This window comes from Hypanus sabinus, chromosome 11, assembly GCF_030144855.1.
Source record: "Hypanus sabinus isolate sHypSab1 chromosome 11, sHypSab1.hap1, whole genome shotgun sequence".
Taxonomy (NCBI): Eukaryota; Metazoa; Chordata; class Chondrichthyes; order Myliobatiformes; family Dasyatidae; genus Hypanus; species Hypanus sabinus.
In genome coordinates this window covers 5,732,072-5,749,778 of record NC_082716.1, presented here as the reverse complement: position 1 = coordinate 5,749,778, position 17,707 = coordinate 5,732,072, and the positions used below count along the sequence as shown (strand labels likewise).

At 45.7% G+C, this 17,707-nt stretch overlaps 1 protein-coding gene across 3 annotated transcripts in view; it reads left to right on the top strand.

Annotated features, from left to right (window-relative positions):
* The window catches only part of dnai3 (dynein axonemal intermediate chain 3), an 88,174-nt gene that overhangs the window by 34,312 nt on the left and 36,155 nt on the right, over positions 1-17,707 (top strand). For all 3 annotated transcript variants that reach the window (XM_059983722.1, XM_059983721.1, XM_059983723.1), the window contains exons 9-13: positions 1,541-1,665; positions 6,159-6,248; positions 7,244-7,333; positions 9,926-10,048; positions 14,412-14,485. In XM_059983722.1, coding sequence (XP_059839705.1) covers positions 1,541-1,665; positions 6,159-6,248; positions 7,244-7,333; positions 9,926-10,048; positions 14,412-14,485 — 502 coding nt within the window. The remainder of the gene's footprint in view (positions 1-1,540; positions 1,666-6,158; positions 6,249-7,243; positions 7,334-9,925; positions 10,049-14,411; positions 14,486-17,707) is intronic.

Below are 17,707 nucleotides of genomic sequence, written 5' to 3'. Positions count from 1 at the left end.
TACTGTACCAGGGAACCATTCAATAGTCTCACAGTAATGAGGAGAAGCTTCCCTTCAGCCTGATCATCTCGGCTTTCAGACTTTTGTATCTTCTGCCTGATGGGGGGCGTGGGGGGGAAGAAGAGAGAATGTCCAGGGTGGGTGGGGTTTTGATGATGCCAGATCAGAGTCCGTGGAGGGGAGGCTGGTTGAGAATGTTCTAGTTGGAGCCCCTCCCGCCCTACACGTGGCCTCAGTGATCCCCACACACTCCCACCCAGTGCATGGCTGGAGGCAACATGGCCACCCAACCTACAAATGGGTTTATTCAAAGAGTCATTTAATATAAAAGGACGTACAAATTACACAACCTTGAGCTTTGCCTTCTTGCAGGCAGACACAAAGCAAGAAACCCTAAAGAACCCAATTTTAAAAAAGACCAACCCCATTGTGCACAGAAAGAGGAAAAACCACAAATCATGCAAATAGTAGAAGCAAGCAACAGTATTCCAGACCAAATGAGTCCTTAGTTCCAAATCCCAGAGCAGCCTCAGAGTAGGCCCAAAGCCTCAGTCTCAGTTCATCACGTTAGTGCGGCAAATTGCCACGAAGCTTGCAGACAAGAAGCACGGCAGCTGGGACAGTCTCACAGCCTCTGTGCAAAATCAGCCTGACACTTGCTTCTGGTCCCTACACCCAGCCTTTCCAGTCTATCTGGGCTGGTATTTAAATTGTCCAAACAGCAGAACGTGCCTCACATTAGGACCCGGAGCCCACTGCAGCAAAACTCTCCGGGCCTAGTCCAGGCTGCCCAGTGATTCACTCTGGGCCTAGACCTCACCGCCCAGCCCCAACCCATTCCTGATCTCTCCAAACTGGCTTGGCAATCCAACCTCACACCCAGGTTAGTTGGACGAAAATTGAAACGCCTCCTCTTTGAATCGCTTCCTCCAACTCCATTTACGTCAATTTTACAACATGGATCATCCCTCAAATTCACTTCGCATTTGCTTGCCTCTTCATTGTTTGCAGTGCTAGGTTACCACAACCTACTCAGAAAAGGTGTTATTAATTATGTTTTCAGTTGAATTTATTGCCTTTTGAACCACCAGTAAGCTGTGGCTCACCTTTAGTAGCACCATATTGACCTCTCTCGTGCCATTGCAATGAGCCAGGTCTGGGCCAGAACTAAAGGTTTCTCCTACTTTATTCATTTATTTAATTAGAGACACAGCAGAGAACAGAGATTCTTTAAGTCACGCTGGCCAGCAATCCCCCACCTTAACCCCAGCCTAACCTTAGGACAATTTACAATGACCAATTAACCTACCAACCCGTACATCTTTAGGCTGAGGGAGGAAACCGGAGCACTTAGGGGAAACCTGTGTGGTCACATGAGCTGGAAAGTCCGTTCAAAACCAAGCCAGGTCCAGGGATTAAATTAAGACAGACCAAGGGTTCCTCATTTTGAAACAGTCAAATCGGTTTTGTGGAGTTATTTTCAATGTTTTTGTCAGTGACTCTTCAGCTAAACTTGGAAAACCCCGCATTTGTTTTCAAGGGTTGGTGGCTGTGTCTGTAGTGGATATCATAACATTGGAGGACAGGATAAAGTCGATCAACAGAACAGTCCGCAGTCACTCGTACGTCCTCTTCTGGAACTTCAGTGACCCAATTCACCCACAGGTACCTGAACGTCTTCAGTACAACTCCCGTCAAACACCAATGCTCATAAAGAACTGCAGCACAGGAACAGCCCTCCGGCCCATCTAGTCCATGCCAAACTATTATTCTGTCTAGTCCCATTGACCTGAACCTGGACCATAGTCCTCCATACCGCTCCCATCCATGTTCCTATCCAAATTTCTCTTAAGCGTTGAAATCAAACCCACATCCATCACTTCCACTGGCAACTTGTTCCACATTCTCACCAAGCTGCGAGAAGAAGTTTAAGTCAAATCAAGTTTATTGTCATTTAACTATATACATACAGTATATACAACATACATAATCATATAATGTATGTAGAAATGAGATGTTTCTACAAACCAGGGTGCACATAACACCCAATGCATGGTAACTTATGAAAGTAAGGATAAAATCTACAGATGAAATGCACATAAATAACAAACTAAAGTGCATTAATATTAAATATTGTAAGGTACGGAATAGGTTAACCAGCAAGATTTCGAATACGATGTGGCAAGGAGTTCAGAAGCCTAATGGCCTGAGGGAAGAAACTGTTTCCCATCCTGACCATTCTTGTCTTTATGCTTTGGAGTCTCCTTCCTATCTGTAAAAACTCAAAGAGGATGCTAGATAGATGTAGGGAGACCCCAATGATCTTCTCAACTGTTCTCACAGTCCTTCGTAGGGACTTCCGGTCCAATACCAGACGGAGATGTAACTTGTCAGTATGCTCTTAATGGTGCTCCTGTAAAATGCAAGATGGGGGTGGGGGAACCATTCTTGCCTCAATCTTTGGCAGTGGAGGCATTGCTATGCCGCCTTGTTCAGGGAAGTGGTATTAAGATACAAGGTGAGGTCATCCATGATTTGAACTCCCAGGAACTTAGTGCATTTAACTCGGGAGCCATGTATTCGCAGAGGGGGATGGTTTGTCTGCACCTTCCTTTGTTTTCTCCACGTTCAGCTTCAGGTCCACCAGCCACTCCACTTCCTCTCTAAACTGCGTCTTGTCATCATTATTGATGAGACCAGCTGCAATCGTGTCATCCACCAACGTGATGACAGGGTTTGAGCTGGACCCTGCAACGCAGTCATGTGTCAGCAGTGTTGACAGCAGCGTAATGGGATGAGAGACACTGCTGCCCACACTGACCCTGTGGCCAGTATCCAATTGCAGAGGGAGGTGAGACCTACCGAGGACAGTTTCCCCACCAGTTTCTGGGATATGATGGTGTTGAACACCAAACTGAAGTCTATAAACAGCAGTCTGGGGTATGAGACCTCATTTTCAAGGTTGGACAGGGGAGGGTGGAGGGCAGAGGCTGTTGTATCATCAGTGGACTGATGTGAGTGATAAATGAACTGGAAAGGGTCCAGTCCCAGGAGAAAGGCTCTCATGTGCTCTGTGACCAGCCACACAAAGCATTTCATAACGTTTGATGTTAATGCCACCAGTGATAGTCAATTAAGCAGGTTATTGTTGCCTTCTTTAGCAGTGGAATGATAGTTGCCACCTTGAAGACTGAGTAGACAGTAGATTGTTCCAGAGAGAGAGATTGAATATATCTGTCAGCACTATCGTCAGCTGGGTTGTGCAGTCTTTCAGAACCTATCTATACCCCTCATAATTTTGTAAACCTCTATTAAATTTCCCCTTGTTCTCCTACGCTTCAGGGAAAAAAAGTCCTAACCTACACAACTTCCCCTATAACTTAGGTCCTCAAGTCCTGGTAACATCCTTGTAAATTTTCTCTGTCCTCTTTCAATCTTGTTTTCATCTTTCCTGTAGGTGAGTGATCAGAATCAATATCTCTGTTTCTCCTCTTAATCTGCTGGTCTTGTTTCAGATTCCCACCAGCAATTTTTTTAAACACAAGAGATTCTGCAGATGCTGGAAATCCAGAGCAGTATACACAAAATGCCAGAGGAACTCAGCAGGTCAGGCAGTGTCTAGGGAGGGAAATAAGCAGCCAATGTTTCAGGTTGAGACCCTTCATCAGGACTTTTTTTTTACGTCTCCTGAAGCCTGACGAAGGGTCTTGGCCCGAAACGTCGACTGTACTTCTCCCTATAGATGCTGCCTGGCCTGCTGCGTTCCATCAGCATTTTGTGTGCGTTGCTTTTTTTTAACGTTTTAGGTTTGTTGATCTTTTCCAGTTAAACCACTAGACAGGGACACAAGTGTTCTGATTCAGGGTTTCAACCCAAAGTGTCAATTATTTCTTTCTCTGTCCCCCTACTTGTCCCCCTCCCCCAAGGTTGCTGCTCAACCTGCAAATTCCTCCTGCGGCCACTAGATGGGGTTCAAAGCTGAATATGTAGAACCTTGAACGGTACTGCACGGTACAGGCCGTTCTCCGCACACACAGTGTTGTGCTGCAAGATCAATCTAACCCCTCCCTCCTAGTGTATTTCAATACAGGGGAAGTCCAGAGACAAGCCCAGTGGCTCAGTTTCATGTGCAAGCCAGCAGTGACAGTGATGACTTCACTTCCAGCGTTTCCCCGTTGACCCTCACCACTCACTATCGATGCATCCTTGCTGGAAACTTCTCAGCTTGGTACGGCAACTGCTCTGCCCCTGGTCCCAGAGAGTTGTGAACGCAGCTCGGCACCTCACAGAAACTAGCCTCCTCTCCATGGACTCTGTCTACAGTCCTCATTGTCTGGGGAAAGCAGCCTGCATCCCACTCAACCCAGACATTCTCTCTTCTCCTCGTCGGGCAGAAGGACAAATACCTGAAAGCACATAGCACCAGACTCAAGCATAGCTTCTACCCCACCGTTATAAGATTGCTGAGCAGTCCCCTACTACAATAAAAGGACACTTAACTTTACAGTCCACCTTATTGTCTGTCTGCACTGCACTTTCTCTGTAACTGTGACACTTTATTCAGTGTTTGTTTTTCTTTTAACATTGTTCTACCTCAATGCACTGTGTAATGAAAATATCTATATGGATGGCATGTAAAACAATTTTTTACTGTATCTCAGGACATGTGACAATAATAAACCAATTTACCAACTTCACCCTGCCACTGAAATCAGGTTTAATAGCCCCTCATTCTCCATGAGGGGCTGCTCCTCTCTGCAGCTCCTCGAGGGAGGGACATTAGAACTGTGTCTGCTGGCTTTAGCGCCACCTGCTATTTAGAAGACAGCATGGGCTTGTGTCTGAAAGACATCCAACTCCCTCGAGGTGCTCAGTCTGAATAGTAGGATAGTTCATCCTAACTCTAAAGATCGCTGGTAAATAATTAACCCAAGTAAGTGATTCCGGAGTATAAAAGGGGCAATTAACCTACTGTCCAAACACGGGTACACAAAGAACAGAACTAACATGTGTCCCGTTGTCAAATCCAGGCATCACCTGGGATTATAAACATTCTCAATGAGAGACCGATGGAGGGCTGTGGTCCAGGAGCAGGTAGATGGGGACGAGGCCGAAGACCTGGCTAGCATGAAGTGGATGGGCTGCAGGGCCTGTTTCTGTGCTGTAGTCTCTGTGACTCTGAGAATAAGGGGCAAACTAGCCCTGACCCCCATCACAACCCTGACCCTATCACAACCATGTTTCCATCTCTAACCCTCACCGCAGCCCTACCTCCTATCACAACCCCAACTGTAATCACAACCCTGGCCCCATCACAAGCCTAACCCTAGAGAGAGGCTTTCCACTGGTCAAGATCTACCATGGATGTATCATTCTAGCTGTCTACCATCAATGTGCAAGTTAGTGTAGAAGCCAGGACAGTTCAATATGGAGAGCAAGCTGTAGTACAAGCTGCAGGCTCCCATTCTCCATGCAGTTGATGAATCCAAAGGAACGGTAGAGACTGATACAGTTTGCTACGAGTGGCATCGCAAGAGTTGCCAGTCAGTGTTGAACTCAAAGTAGGACTGCCTTAGGGACCCCAGCTCCAGATTTTTCCTTGGAGTTTACGCTTGAAGCCTCCCCCATGAGTGGGTATAGCTGCAAGGCAGTGGAAGTTTGAGATCAGAGTTTTCCTTCTCCTAGATGAGCTGCCAACCATGGCTGACAAGCCTCATCTGCCCAGAGCGACTGGTTTCAAAGCACCAGTAACCCACCTTTGCCCCTTCCCCTGTCAGAAGAAATGGTTCCACCAGGCTTAGTAGCTAAGCCACACCTGAAGTTCAGGAGGGGCCCTTGGTTGTCAGAGGCTATTTCAGATGCACACCATTGGGAGCATTTAATAGGTAGTGGGAGCTTGTCCCTATCACCACTCCCAGCTGTAACAACCTTAAAGAACGTCCGGAGACCCGACCCACATTCAATCCCAAACCCTTATTCCTTCCCAACAGCATCCTTCATTCCAGTCTGAAGCCCCAACTCAGGACCCATGCCCATCACAGATCATGACCCCGACTCAATCCCAATGCTGACCCCTACCCCACTCTGAATGTGTGCAGGTAGTGTGAGTGGATGGACCCCTACTCTCTCTCTAACCCTCACCTCCCACTGTTTTCCAGATCATGTTGGAGGCTCCAGATGAAATTTACTGTTTCCAGTTTTGTCCCACAGACACCAACATCGTGGCGGGTGGCTGCAGGAATGGCCAGGTATGGACTGACCCATGAGTGAGTTACAAGAGCTCATCGATAGTTAGCAGCAGCATGGTAGCGTAGCAGTGAACGTAATGTTTCCCAGCACCAGTGATCAGGGTTCAATTCCCACCGCTGTCTGTAACATTTTATCCCTGGGAAAAAGCCCCTGACTATCCACACGATCAATGCCTCTCATCATCTTGTACACCTCTATCAAGTCACCTCTCATCCTCTGTCACTCCAAGGAGAAAAGGCCAAGTTCACTCAACCTATTCTCGTAAGGCATCCTCGCCAATCCAGGCAACATCCTTGTAAATCTCCTCTGCACCCTTTCGATGGCTTCCACATCCTTCCCGTAGTGAGGTGACCAGAATTGAGCACAGTACTCCAAGTGGGGTCTGACCAGGGTCCTATATAGTTGTAACCTTACCTCTCAGCTCTTGCGCTCAATCTCATGGTTTATTAAGGCCAATGCACCATATGCCTTCCTAACCACATAGTCAACCAGCACAGCAGCTTTGAGTGTCCTATGGACTTTTCCCCCAAGATCCCTCTGATCCTCCGCACTGCCAAGGGTCTTACCATTAATACTATATTCTGCCATCATATTTGACCTACCAAAATGAACCACCTCACACTTATCTGGGTTGAACTCCATCTGCCACTTCTCAGCCCAGTTTTGCATCATATCAATGTCCCGCTGTAACCTCTGACAGCCCTCCACACTACCAACAACTTCCCCAACTTTTGTATCCCCAAATCCCCAAATTTACTCTAGGTGCTTCGTTTTCCTCCCACGTTGCGAAGATGTACGGGTTAGGTTCAGAAGTAGTGGGGATGCTATGTTGACCACTATCCTACAGCGCGGCTGTAATGCTTGTGGTGGGGTGGTGCATTTAGTTTTGTGATACCCCTGTGAATTGCCCTGGGTTGTCGTATACAAGTGGAGGGGGTGTATATAAAGGAAGGTTATCACAGTTAATGATGTTTGCTCTCTAACCCCTGAGCAGGTCGTGCTGTGGGATATCAGTGAGTTTGCAGAGAGATTGCGGGGCTACCTTCCAAACGCAAAGCCCGAAACCCACAAATCAAACCTGCTGGTGAGTACAGGAAGACACAAAGTGTAATTTTGTGAGAGGGAGGAAATTGGAATTGGGTTATCATTGTGACATATACTGAGATACTGTCAGACTGTCCATACAGATCATTACACAGTGCAGTGAGGTAGAACGGGAAATCTACGTAAAAGTTAGTGAAGAAGTACAGTGCAGGTAAACATAGAAGTGCAGGATCATAATGAATTTATAAGAAAGTTGTTCTTTAATTAAAAATAATTTAAAACAATTGAAACATTTGATGATGGCTTCAGTAAACACTATTGAGGCCCAGAGGAGATTCACAAAAATCTATCGAGTGTTGAAAGGCCTAGATAGAATGGATGTGGAGAGGATGTTTCCTATACTGCGGGAAGCTAGGACCAGAGGACATAGTTTAGATTAGAGAGATGTCCATTTAGAACAGAGACAAGGAGGGATTTCTTTAGCCAGGGGGTAGTGAATCTATGGAATTCCTTACCACAGACAGCTGTGGAGGCTGTCGTTTAGCATATTTAAAATGGAGGTTGATAAGTTCCTGTGATGTACTGGGCCATTTCCACTACCTTCTGTAGATTTTTCCATTCCTGGGCATGCGTGTTTCCATACCAGGCCATGATGTAACCTGTCAGGACTCTCATCCTGTCTCTGCCAAGCTCCTCAATCCGATTAACCAGACTAGATTCTCCCTTCACTTTCCCAGAGAATTCCAACTGTGCTTCAGGGACTCTCTGGTAAACCTTGGGCTATTTCTGTTTGAGAAATGAATTAGGCAGATGTTAGTAAAGGCAGACAATAGTGAAGCCCCCAGCAGATCCCACTGATTCCCCAGAATCCATGAACAGTAAATGGAATGTGGATTCTAGATTGGAATCACTGCACAGCCAAAACAGCAGCCAAACTTCAGAAATACTTCAGGAGTTGACATGTCTAGTAGGGTTGGATAGAACATAGAACAGTACAGGCCCTTTGACCCACAATGTGGTGTCAACCTTATAATCTACTCTAAGATCAATCTAACCCCTCCCTCAGATTCGGATTCAGAACAATTTATCTGGCATACATCATAACATAGAGTGAAACATGTCACTTGCGTCAACATCTGGACCAGTGGGATAACTTCACTCAATGTTATCTGCCCCAAGGCTGAAGAGATCCCACAACCCATGGACTTCCTTGTACAGTGCCGTAAGGTTCTATGTTCTAATCCCCCGTAAGCACTGATGATCATCTTCAGCCCTAAGGATTGAACAAAGCTGTCGAGCACTTCCCTCTATCTGCAAAAAGCAGGATTTCCCAGTGGGCAACCGTTTCAATTCTAATCTCCATTCCCATTATGGCATGATCTCCTCTCTGCCATGATGAGACTCTTAATATTCCGTCTAGTAGCCTGCAACCTGATGGATCTCTGTTTATTTTCCCATCCTCACAGTTCTTCCAGGAGTCAGGAATGACGATCTGTTTATCTTAGAGTACAAACAAACTTACAAATGCTAAGAAAACAAAACAAAGAGCTGCGAAACAATGCTAAGAGGTTGGAAGAGCAACACTTATATTCTGTCTGGGTAGCGTCCAACCTGATGGCATGAACATTGATTTCTCAAATTTCTGGTAACTGTTTGTCCCCCTTCACATTCCCCATTCCTTTCTCCCTCTATCACTTTGTGTCCTACCTGCTCATCACCTCCCTCTGGTGCTCTTCACCCTTCCCTTTCTTCCAGGACTCTGTCCTCTCCTTTAACATTCCCCCTTCTCCAGCCCTTTATCTCTTTCACCAATCAACTTCCCAGATCTTTACTTCACCACTCCCTCTCTCCCAGTTCCACCTATCACCTGCTACCTTGTACTTCTTCCTCCCCTCCCCCACATTCTCACTCTATTTCTCATCTCCTTTTTCCCATCTTAATGAAGGTTCTTAGCCCAAAATGTTGACTGTTTCCTCTTTTCCATGGTTGTTACCTGGCCTGCTGCATTCGGCGTGACTTGCTTTGGATTTCTAGCATCTGCTTCTCTTAATTCTGATTTGTAAGGTGGTAAACTGTTTGTTTAGCTACTACACAACTTTCTGCCAGTGAGTGGGGATGAGCACACTGACTGTGAAAAATTTGTTAAAAGTACAAATGTTATAGAAAATGTTATTAAAAGAAACAATGGCTTCCAACAAACTTGATGGCATGTACACTGAATTCTTTAACTTCCTGTAATTTTTTCCCCTTCCCCATCACCCCTTACTTCTCCTTACCTGCTTATCATCTCCTCCTGGTGCCCCTCCTCCTTCATTTTCTCTTATGGTTCACTCTCCTGTCCTATCAGATTCCTTTTTCTCCAGCTGTTTACCTTTTCCACCTATCACCTCCCAGCTTCTCACTTCATCTCCCCTCCCCCCACCCACCTTCTTATTTTGGCATCTTCCCCCTTCCTTTGCAATCCTGATGAAGGGTCTCGGCCTGAAACGTCGACTGCTTATTCCTCTCCACAAACGCCGCTTGCCCTGCTGAGCCCCTTCAGTATTTTCTGTGTTTGTTTGGAATGCTGCTTACAAGATTATTTCGGTGGTGAACGTGAAGGTAAAGTTGTTCCTGATGTTTCATTTCCCAGCCTGAGTTGGATCCGGCATCTCATTGTGAAGTCCCGATTGCTCGTCACTGTGCAGTGTCATCCATAGAAAATGGGCACAAATCCCTCATCACTGACCTGTGCTGGCTACCCGATCACTTTCAGGTAAGAAAAACTTCTCGTCCAAATCTGTTTCTCAGTTCCCAGCTATACAAACTATGAGGGGTACTAATTGGGTAAATGCAAGACGGCTTTTTCCACTGGGGTTAAGTGAGATGAGAACTCGAGGTCATGGGTTAAAGTTGAAAGTTGAAATGTTTAAGTGGAAGCTGAGGGGGGGACTTCTTCAATGACAGGATGCTCAGAGTGTGGGACAAGCTACCAGAAGACGTGGTGGTGCTGGCCTTGATCTCAACATTTAAGAGAAGTTCGGATACACGGATGAGGGATATGGAGGGATATGGTCTGGGTGCAGGTCAATGGTACTAGACATAATAACAGTTTGGCATGGAATAAATCAGCCAAAGGGCTTGCTTTTGTGCTGTGGCGTTCTATTGGTTGTGGTCATCACCTGGGAAGGTCACCATTTATCACCCCTGGCCTCCTGCTCTCTGAGTTCAATAGGTACATTTTAATGTCAGAGAAATGTTTACAATATATACCCTGAAATCTTTTTCTTCAGTTGGGGGAGAGCCGCCTTCTCGATCCACTGCAATCCTTGAGGTGAAGGGGCTCCCTTAGCACCGTCAGGGAGGCAGTTAGATACAAACTTCCATGTTACATGGGCTGACAATTCAGTGGGGAACCTGCAGGAACCTCCACCCTCCTTGATGGTCAAGGTCATGGTTCTGAGAAGGAATCAGGAGGTACAGGGACCTGAAGACTCACACCTCAAAGTTTGACCACAGCTTTGTCCCCATTCTCTCTTGAACCAACCTGAAAATTCCTAATTTTGTCTGGATGATATTTCCCTCAATTTACACTAACGTCATTATGCCTCGTTCCAATAGTACTGTCATATAATATATGTTGATATTAGTTGATGTAATTCATGTTTGTCTAGTCAATAATGTATTGTGCTGCTGTTGTTGCAAAAAGGTCATTTTCAAGAACATGAACATTGATTTCTCCAACTTCCGGTAATTTTTCCCCCTCCTCCTTCCCCCTTCTTCAATTCCACACTCTGGCCTCTTACCTCTTCTCCTCGCATGCCTATCACCTTAAAGTTCAAAGTAAAATCTTTTATCAGAGTGCATGCAACCCTGAGATTCTTTCTCCCGCAGGCATACTCAGCAAATAGTGAGTGTAAACAGGATCAGCGAAACAGTACGAGCAAAGAAAACACACTGTGCAAATGCAAATATAAATAAATAGCATTTAATAACAAGAGTATGAAGCAACAAGATAAAGAGTCTTTAAAGTCAGATCATTGGTGTGGGAACATCTCAATGGATGAGTGTAATTATCCCCTTTTGTTCAAGAGCCTGATGGTTGAGGGGTAGTAACTGTTCTTGAACCTGGTGGTGTTACTCCTGGGACACCTGTACCTTCTAACTGAAAGCAGCAGTGAGAAAGGAGCAGGGCCTGAATGGTGAGGACTTTTGATGATGGACGCTGTTTTTTTACAACAGTGTTTCATGTAGATGTGCTCAGTGGTCTGGCTGGCTTTACTTGTTATGTACTGGGCCGAATCCACTACCTCCCCTGGAGTTCCTCCTCCTTCACTTTCTCCTATAGATTCTTCTCCTGTCAGATTCCTTCTTCTAAAATCCTTTACCTTTTTCACCTATCACCTCCCAGCCTCTTACTTCACCCCCCCACTCCCCCCACCCATCTGGCTTCACCTTCCAGCTCTTCCTCCTTTCCCTCTCCCACCTGCTTATTCTGGCATCTTCTCCATTCCTTTCCAATCCTGATGAAGGACCTCGGCATGAAAAGTCAACTGTTTATTCAAGAAACCTTGGCCTGTACCCCCATACCAATAAACATAACACATAGAATATTACAGCACAGCTCAGTACAGGCCCTTCAGCCCACAATGTTGTATGAAACTTCTAACCTCCCCTAAGGTCAATCAAACCCTTTACTCGGACATACCTCTGTTTTTCTATCATTCGTGTGCCTACCAAAGAACCTCTTAAACTATTTTTATTTTATTTAGAGATGCAGCACTAACCAGATTCTTCCAGCCCAACAAGCTGGGCTGCCAGCAGCCCACCTATTAAACCCGAGCACAATCGTGGGACCATTTACTGGCCCAACCGGCCCATCTTTGGACTGTGGGAGGAAACCAAAGCACTGAGAGAAAACCCATGCATTCCTCGAGGAGTGTATAGAAACTCCTTACAGAGGACACCAGGATTGAACTCTGAACTCCAATGCCCTAAGCTGTAGGAGCTCAGTGCTAACCACAACGCTAATGTGGCACCCAAATATCCCTAATGTATCAACCTCCACCACCCCCCCGGGCATCTACCGCTCCCTGTGTCAAAAAAACTTACCTCTGATATCACCGCCTATACCTTCCTCCAATCTCCTTAGACTTGTGCCCTGCTCTCACCGTCATTGAGAAGGTGGGTGAGCTATTTCCAGTCTGGTAAAATGTCTCTGAACGTCCACTTGATCTACAAACACCTCATGATGTAGGAGGAGAGACTGGGCCTGTTAGGCTTGTATTCACTGGAGTTAAGAAAGAGTGGGGGGGGGGGGGAAGGTGCGTGGATATCAAAGAAACATTTTTAAGGCCTAGACAGACCAGATACGGGAAAGGTGTTCCTGAGATGAAGAGTTTTGACCCACCATTCAATGGTTCAGGTAACTGATACAGAACCAAAATCAGGAGAAATTATTGAATCTGAATCACTGACAGATGGTGTAAAATTAACCTCAGTCCGTTTTGACATGTCAGTTCATGGCCTCCTCTTCTGCTACAATGAGGCTACTCTCAGGTTGGAGGAGCAACTCTTTATATTCTGTCTGGTTAGCCTCCAACCTGATAGCATGAACTTCAATTTTTCTCCAGTATTTCTTTCCCTTCCCTCCTCTTTTCTTCAATGTCCCTTCCTGGTTTCTTACCTCTTATCTTCACCTGCCTATCACCTCTTCCCAGTACTCTTCCGCCTTCCCTTTCTCCCATGGTTCACTCTCCTCTCCTACCAGTTTCCTCCTTCTCCAGCCCTTCATCTTTTCGACCTATCACCTCCCAGCTTCTTACTTCAACTTCTCTCCCACCCACCTGGCTTCACCTGCCACCTTCTAGCTCATCCTCCTCCTCCCCCCACCACCTTATTCTGGCATTCTCCCCTTTTCTTCCCAGTCTTGATGTGAGGTATCAGCCTGAAACGTTGACAGATAATTCATTTCCATAGATGCTGCCTAACCTGCTGAGGTCCTCTAGCATTTTGTGTGTGTTGTTGTGAAATTTGTTCTTTTGTGGCAAGAGTACTCTGCCAGGACAGGGAGAAGTAACAAGGTTTATACACAGAATGCTCAGGAATCTTGTGGCAGGAGGGAAGGAATTGTTCTTGAATCATTGAAAGTAGGTCTTCAGGCTTATGTCCCTCTTCCTTGATGGTAGTAATAAGAAGCAGGCATGTCCTAGATGGTCCTCATTATTGGATGCTACCTTCTTGAGACATCACCTCTTGAAAATATCTCAGAGGGTGTTGACTGTATGGAATTCTTTCCCGCAGAAGGCAGCAGAGACCAAGTCATTATGGATTCTGGTTAATTGGGACACATCGGGGCCAGTACATTTTGGCCCATTTAAGTGGCTGCCTCAATTAGCTGAAGTTTAATGGAAATAGTTGAAAAGATATATATGTGTATGAAATATAGAACAAATTAGAATACTACCAATATGACTACAGTACTATAAAACCGTGCATCAGTTCCTTATAGTTATCGACAGTGGAATTCATACCAGGTTCTTTTGGCTGACTGTAAATAAACAAAATCAGTACAGATAACAGAATGCCTTCGTTGTCTTCCTGCATGAAGTAGTGTTACAATCCAACAATCAGTTTCCTGGCACAATATCAAAAATCACTGATTTTGGATCCGGCGTCCATTGACCCAAATGAATAACACAAGAACACATAATTGATGCTATTTAAAAACTGTTCACTCTATGCACAATGCAGTGTCTAACTGCAAGACAAGTGCAAATGACAGACACTAGTTCGAAATTGTTCGGCAACAGTCTCCTGCCCCAATTAAGTGGCAAAATGTCCCAAAATAAACGAAGGGAATCCAAGCTATAGTCCTCAAAGAGTTTTTGTTCTTTAAGAGTTGTCCAAATAAAAGGCTATGCCAATTAACCAGAGTCCTGGGTAAAAACAAGATACATAATTGATGCCAAAGGGATGAAGGGATATGGGGAGAAAGTGGGAACAGGCGAGTTGGATGATCAAACATGATTCTCTTGAATCTTGAAATGGAAGGACCAAATGCCTTCATTCTGCTCCCATTTTTTATATTTCTATGTTTTATCTGGCATTACTTAAATTAAATGTATGTTTATTTCCAGCTAACAAAGTATGGGGTCCCATATGAGAACACGGATGGGCTTTGTGTCCAACTTATCACCTGCTCTCCGGACTGGTAGGTATATACTGTGTGTTCATATTTATCACACACAGGTATCCATCAACCATTCATCTTAGGTAATATGATCTGGATCAACCATGGAAGATGCATCCTATCTGACTATATTGTCGGTGGACCACTGTTGGTTAATACACAGGCCAGGGCAGTACAGTATGGAGGGCAAGCTGTTGCCCATGTAACAGGCTGCCCCCTCTCCACGCAGCTGATTGATCCAAAGGAATGGCAAAGACTGATACAGTTTGGCAACGGCGGTGTCACAGGAGTTGCCAGTCAGCATTGAACTCAACGTAGGACTGCCTTAGGGACTCCGGCTCTGGAGTTTTCCTCAGGGTTTACTCCAGAAGCTTTCCCCACTGTGTTGGTATAGCCACAAGGCAGCAGAGGTTTGAGATCCAAGTTTTCTTTCTCCTTGAGGAGTTGCAACCACAGCTATCAAGCCCCATCTGCCTAAAGCGACTGGTTTCAGGGCACCAATAACCCGCCTTTGCCCCTTCTCCTGTTAGTAGACACGGTTCCATTGGGCTTAGTGGCAAAGCACATGAGAAGTCCAGGACCCCAAACATGAGAAAATCTACAGATGCTGGAAATCCAAAGCAACACACACGAAATGCTGGAGGAACTCAGCAAGCCAGACAGCATCGATCAGAAAGAGTTAACAGTTGATGACTGGGCTAAGATCCTTCATCAGATCTGGAAAGGAGGAGCAGAATGAGAAGGTGGGGGGAGGGCTGAAGAGGTAGATGATTGGTGAAACCAGGAGAGGAGGAGGGGTGCAGAAGTACAAAGTGGTAGGTGATTGGTGAAACCAGGAGAGGGGGAGGGATGAAGTACAGAGGTGGGAAGTTGATTGGTAAAAGAGATGCAGAGCTGGAGAAAGGGAAATCTCATAGGAGAGGACAGAAGACCATGGAGGAATGGGAAGTGGGCCATTTCTTTAGCCAGAGAGTGGTGAATCTGCGGAATTCAGCTGTGGAGGCCAAGTCTTTATATATATTTAAGGTAGAGGTTAATAGATTCTTGATTGGTCAGGGCATGAAGGGATGCCATAAGACCATAATATATAGGAGCAGAATTAGGCCAACTGGCCCATTGAGTTTGCTCTGTCATTTCATCAAGGCTGATCCAATTTTCCTCTCTGCTTTAATCTCCTGCCTTCTCCCCATAACTGTTCATGCCCTGACCAATCAAGAATCTATTTACCTCCCCCTTTTCTTTCGTTCATGGCCTTCTGTCCTCTCCAATCAGACTCTCGCTTCTCCAGCCCTGTATCTCTTTCAGCAATCAAATTCCCAGCTCTTTACTTCACCCCTCCACCCTCCTGGTTTCACTTATCACCTTGTATATCTTCCTCCCCTCCCCCCCTCCCCCACCTTCTGACACTGACTCCTCATAATTTTTTCCAGTCCTGATGAAGGGTCTCAGCCCAAAATGTTGATTGTACCCTTTTCCATATATGCTGCCTGGCCAACTGAGTTCCTCCAGCATTTTGTGTGTGTTGCTTAGATTTCCAGCATCTGCAGATTTTCTCCTGTTTGTGATTGTACACTACATACAATTATAAAGGAAGTATACTTACAAATTTCAGCTTTATCAAACAGTTGGTAGGAAAAAGAAAAGAAAAAATAAAAAGGCCCCATTATAGTTAACCCAGTCCAAATGCACACACAAGTTGGAGCTCGTCTTGAAGTAATCTTTAACTCGCATGCTGGTCCCCGCTCTGCATGAAAGCTCACACCACCTTCTGAATGACGCTTGAAATCCATCTCGAACAATCGGGCTCCCCCACGGGAGTACTCGTCCTTCCTCCTCGAAGCCATTCATCTGTACCAACAGCTTGTGTAACAAGCTCTGCATCCTCAGCCTCCTTCCCTCCTGTCTTCTCCCAGCTCTCGCCAAATAGACCTTGAACCCACCAGTGTCCATCACAAAACGTCTCTGCCCCGTGTTCTCTCAAACCTTCTCCCAATTCCACCAACCTGACTGGATGACACAACATTCCTAAGCTGAACAACAAAGCCCCTTATCTTTAGATCAAACCCAAACATACTGAAAGCAGAACAGACTGCTCTTACAGAACTGCCAAAATGAAATCCCTACAGCATAGCAGTAAAAATCTCAGCCAGGGCATTACATCCTCCCGCCACCACCAAAAATAGTCATGCCCTCATGACTTTGAACTTCGTTAACCCACCATTAATAACACAGTTTCCAAAGGAGTTTATTGATGTCTGGACCTCCAATCCATTTGTGAACGGAGTGACATATCTCACTAGGGGGATAGACTCAACACTCTGTTCCCCTGGTGTGTCATAGGCCAGCCTCTCTGGGGGCTTCCTGACTCTTTGCGACCTCCTTAACCCACCTTTGGCTCCTCCAGCTTCAACCATGCTTTGTGACCCTTCCAGTCTACTAGAGGTTGCCTCCCTCTGTCTATCGCTTGTGTCCTTGGTGGCTCAGGAACCCCTGCTTCGTGACTGAACGTAACTTCCTTCAGTTTAAGCAGGTGCTGCCAAACATCTTCAACCTCCGCTGGTGCTGACTGGTGAGACCTCTCTTGGCAAGGGGTGTCCTCAGTCACTCTAATAGTGTGGCAAGTACTCCTGGTGTAACCAACATCAGACTCCTCAGTAGAAAATGCATCTTCACATCTCAGTATCTTCTCAGTTAATCCCCTTTTCCATTCTTCAGACATTCCGGTAAATTTGGGTGTTCCTGTCGCTCTTGCTGCTCCTCCAGGATGTAACATGACAGGTTTAGACTGGGTGTACCACACAGTTCCTCATTTCTGCTCATCATCCTGCTCAGAGGGAACTTGCACCTTCTCAAAAGCAGCTTTGAACACAGTGAATGGATAAGGTTTTCAAAAAGTTCTCTCCATTCCTCTCCTCGAATGCTCCCAGGAGCCTTCTCACAACGGCAGTACTTGTTCCCACAAGAATGGAAGCTCCACCCTTTTCAGCCGGATCTGGGCAGACCAACTCTGGTGTGTCAATTGTCTCAGTTGCTCCAACATCTGCTTCCGAAAACTCCAACTTCAACGACAAGTAATCATCATATGGGTACCCATCAGTACTAAGCTCCTGAATCTCAAGGGCACCGAGAGGCATCAACAGTAAGTGTGTCAAATACCGGTTGTAAAAGGATCTATAGAGAAAAGTAACTTGAGAATCTGTGTCAAGTGTGGCTCTAGCATAAACACCTTCAATCCGTGTGGAT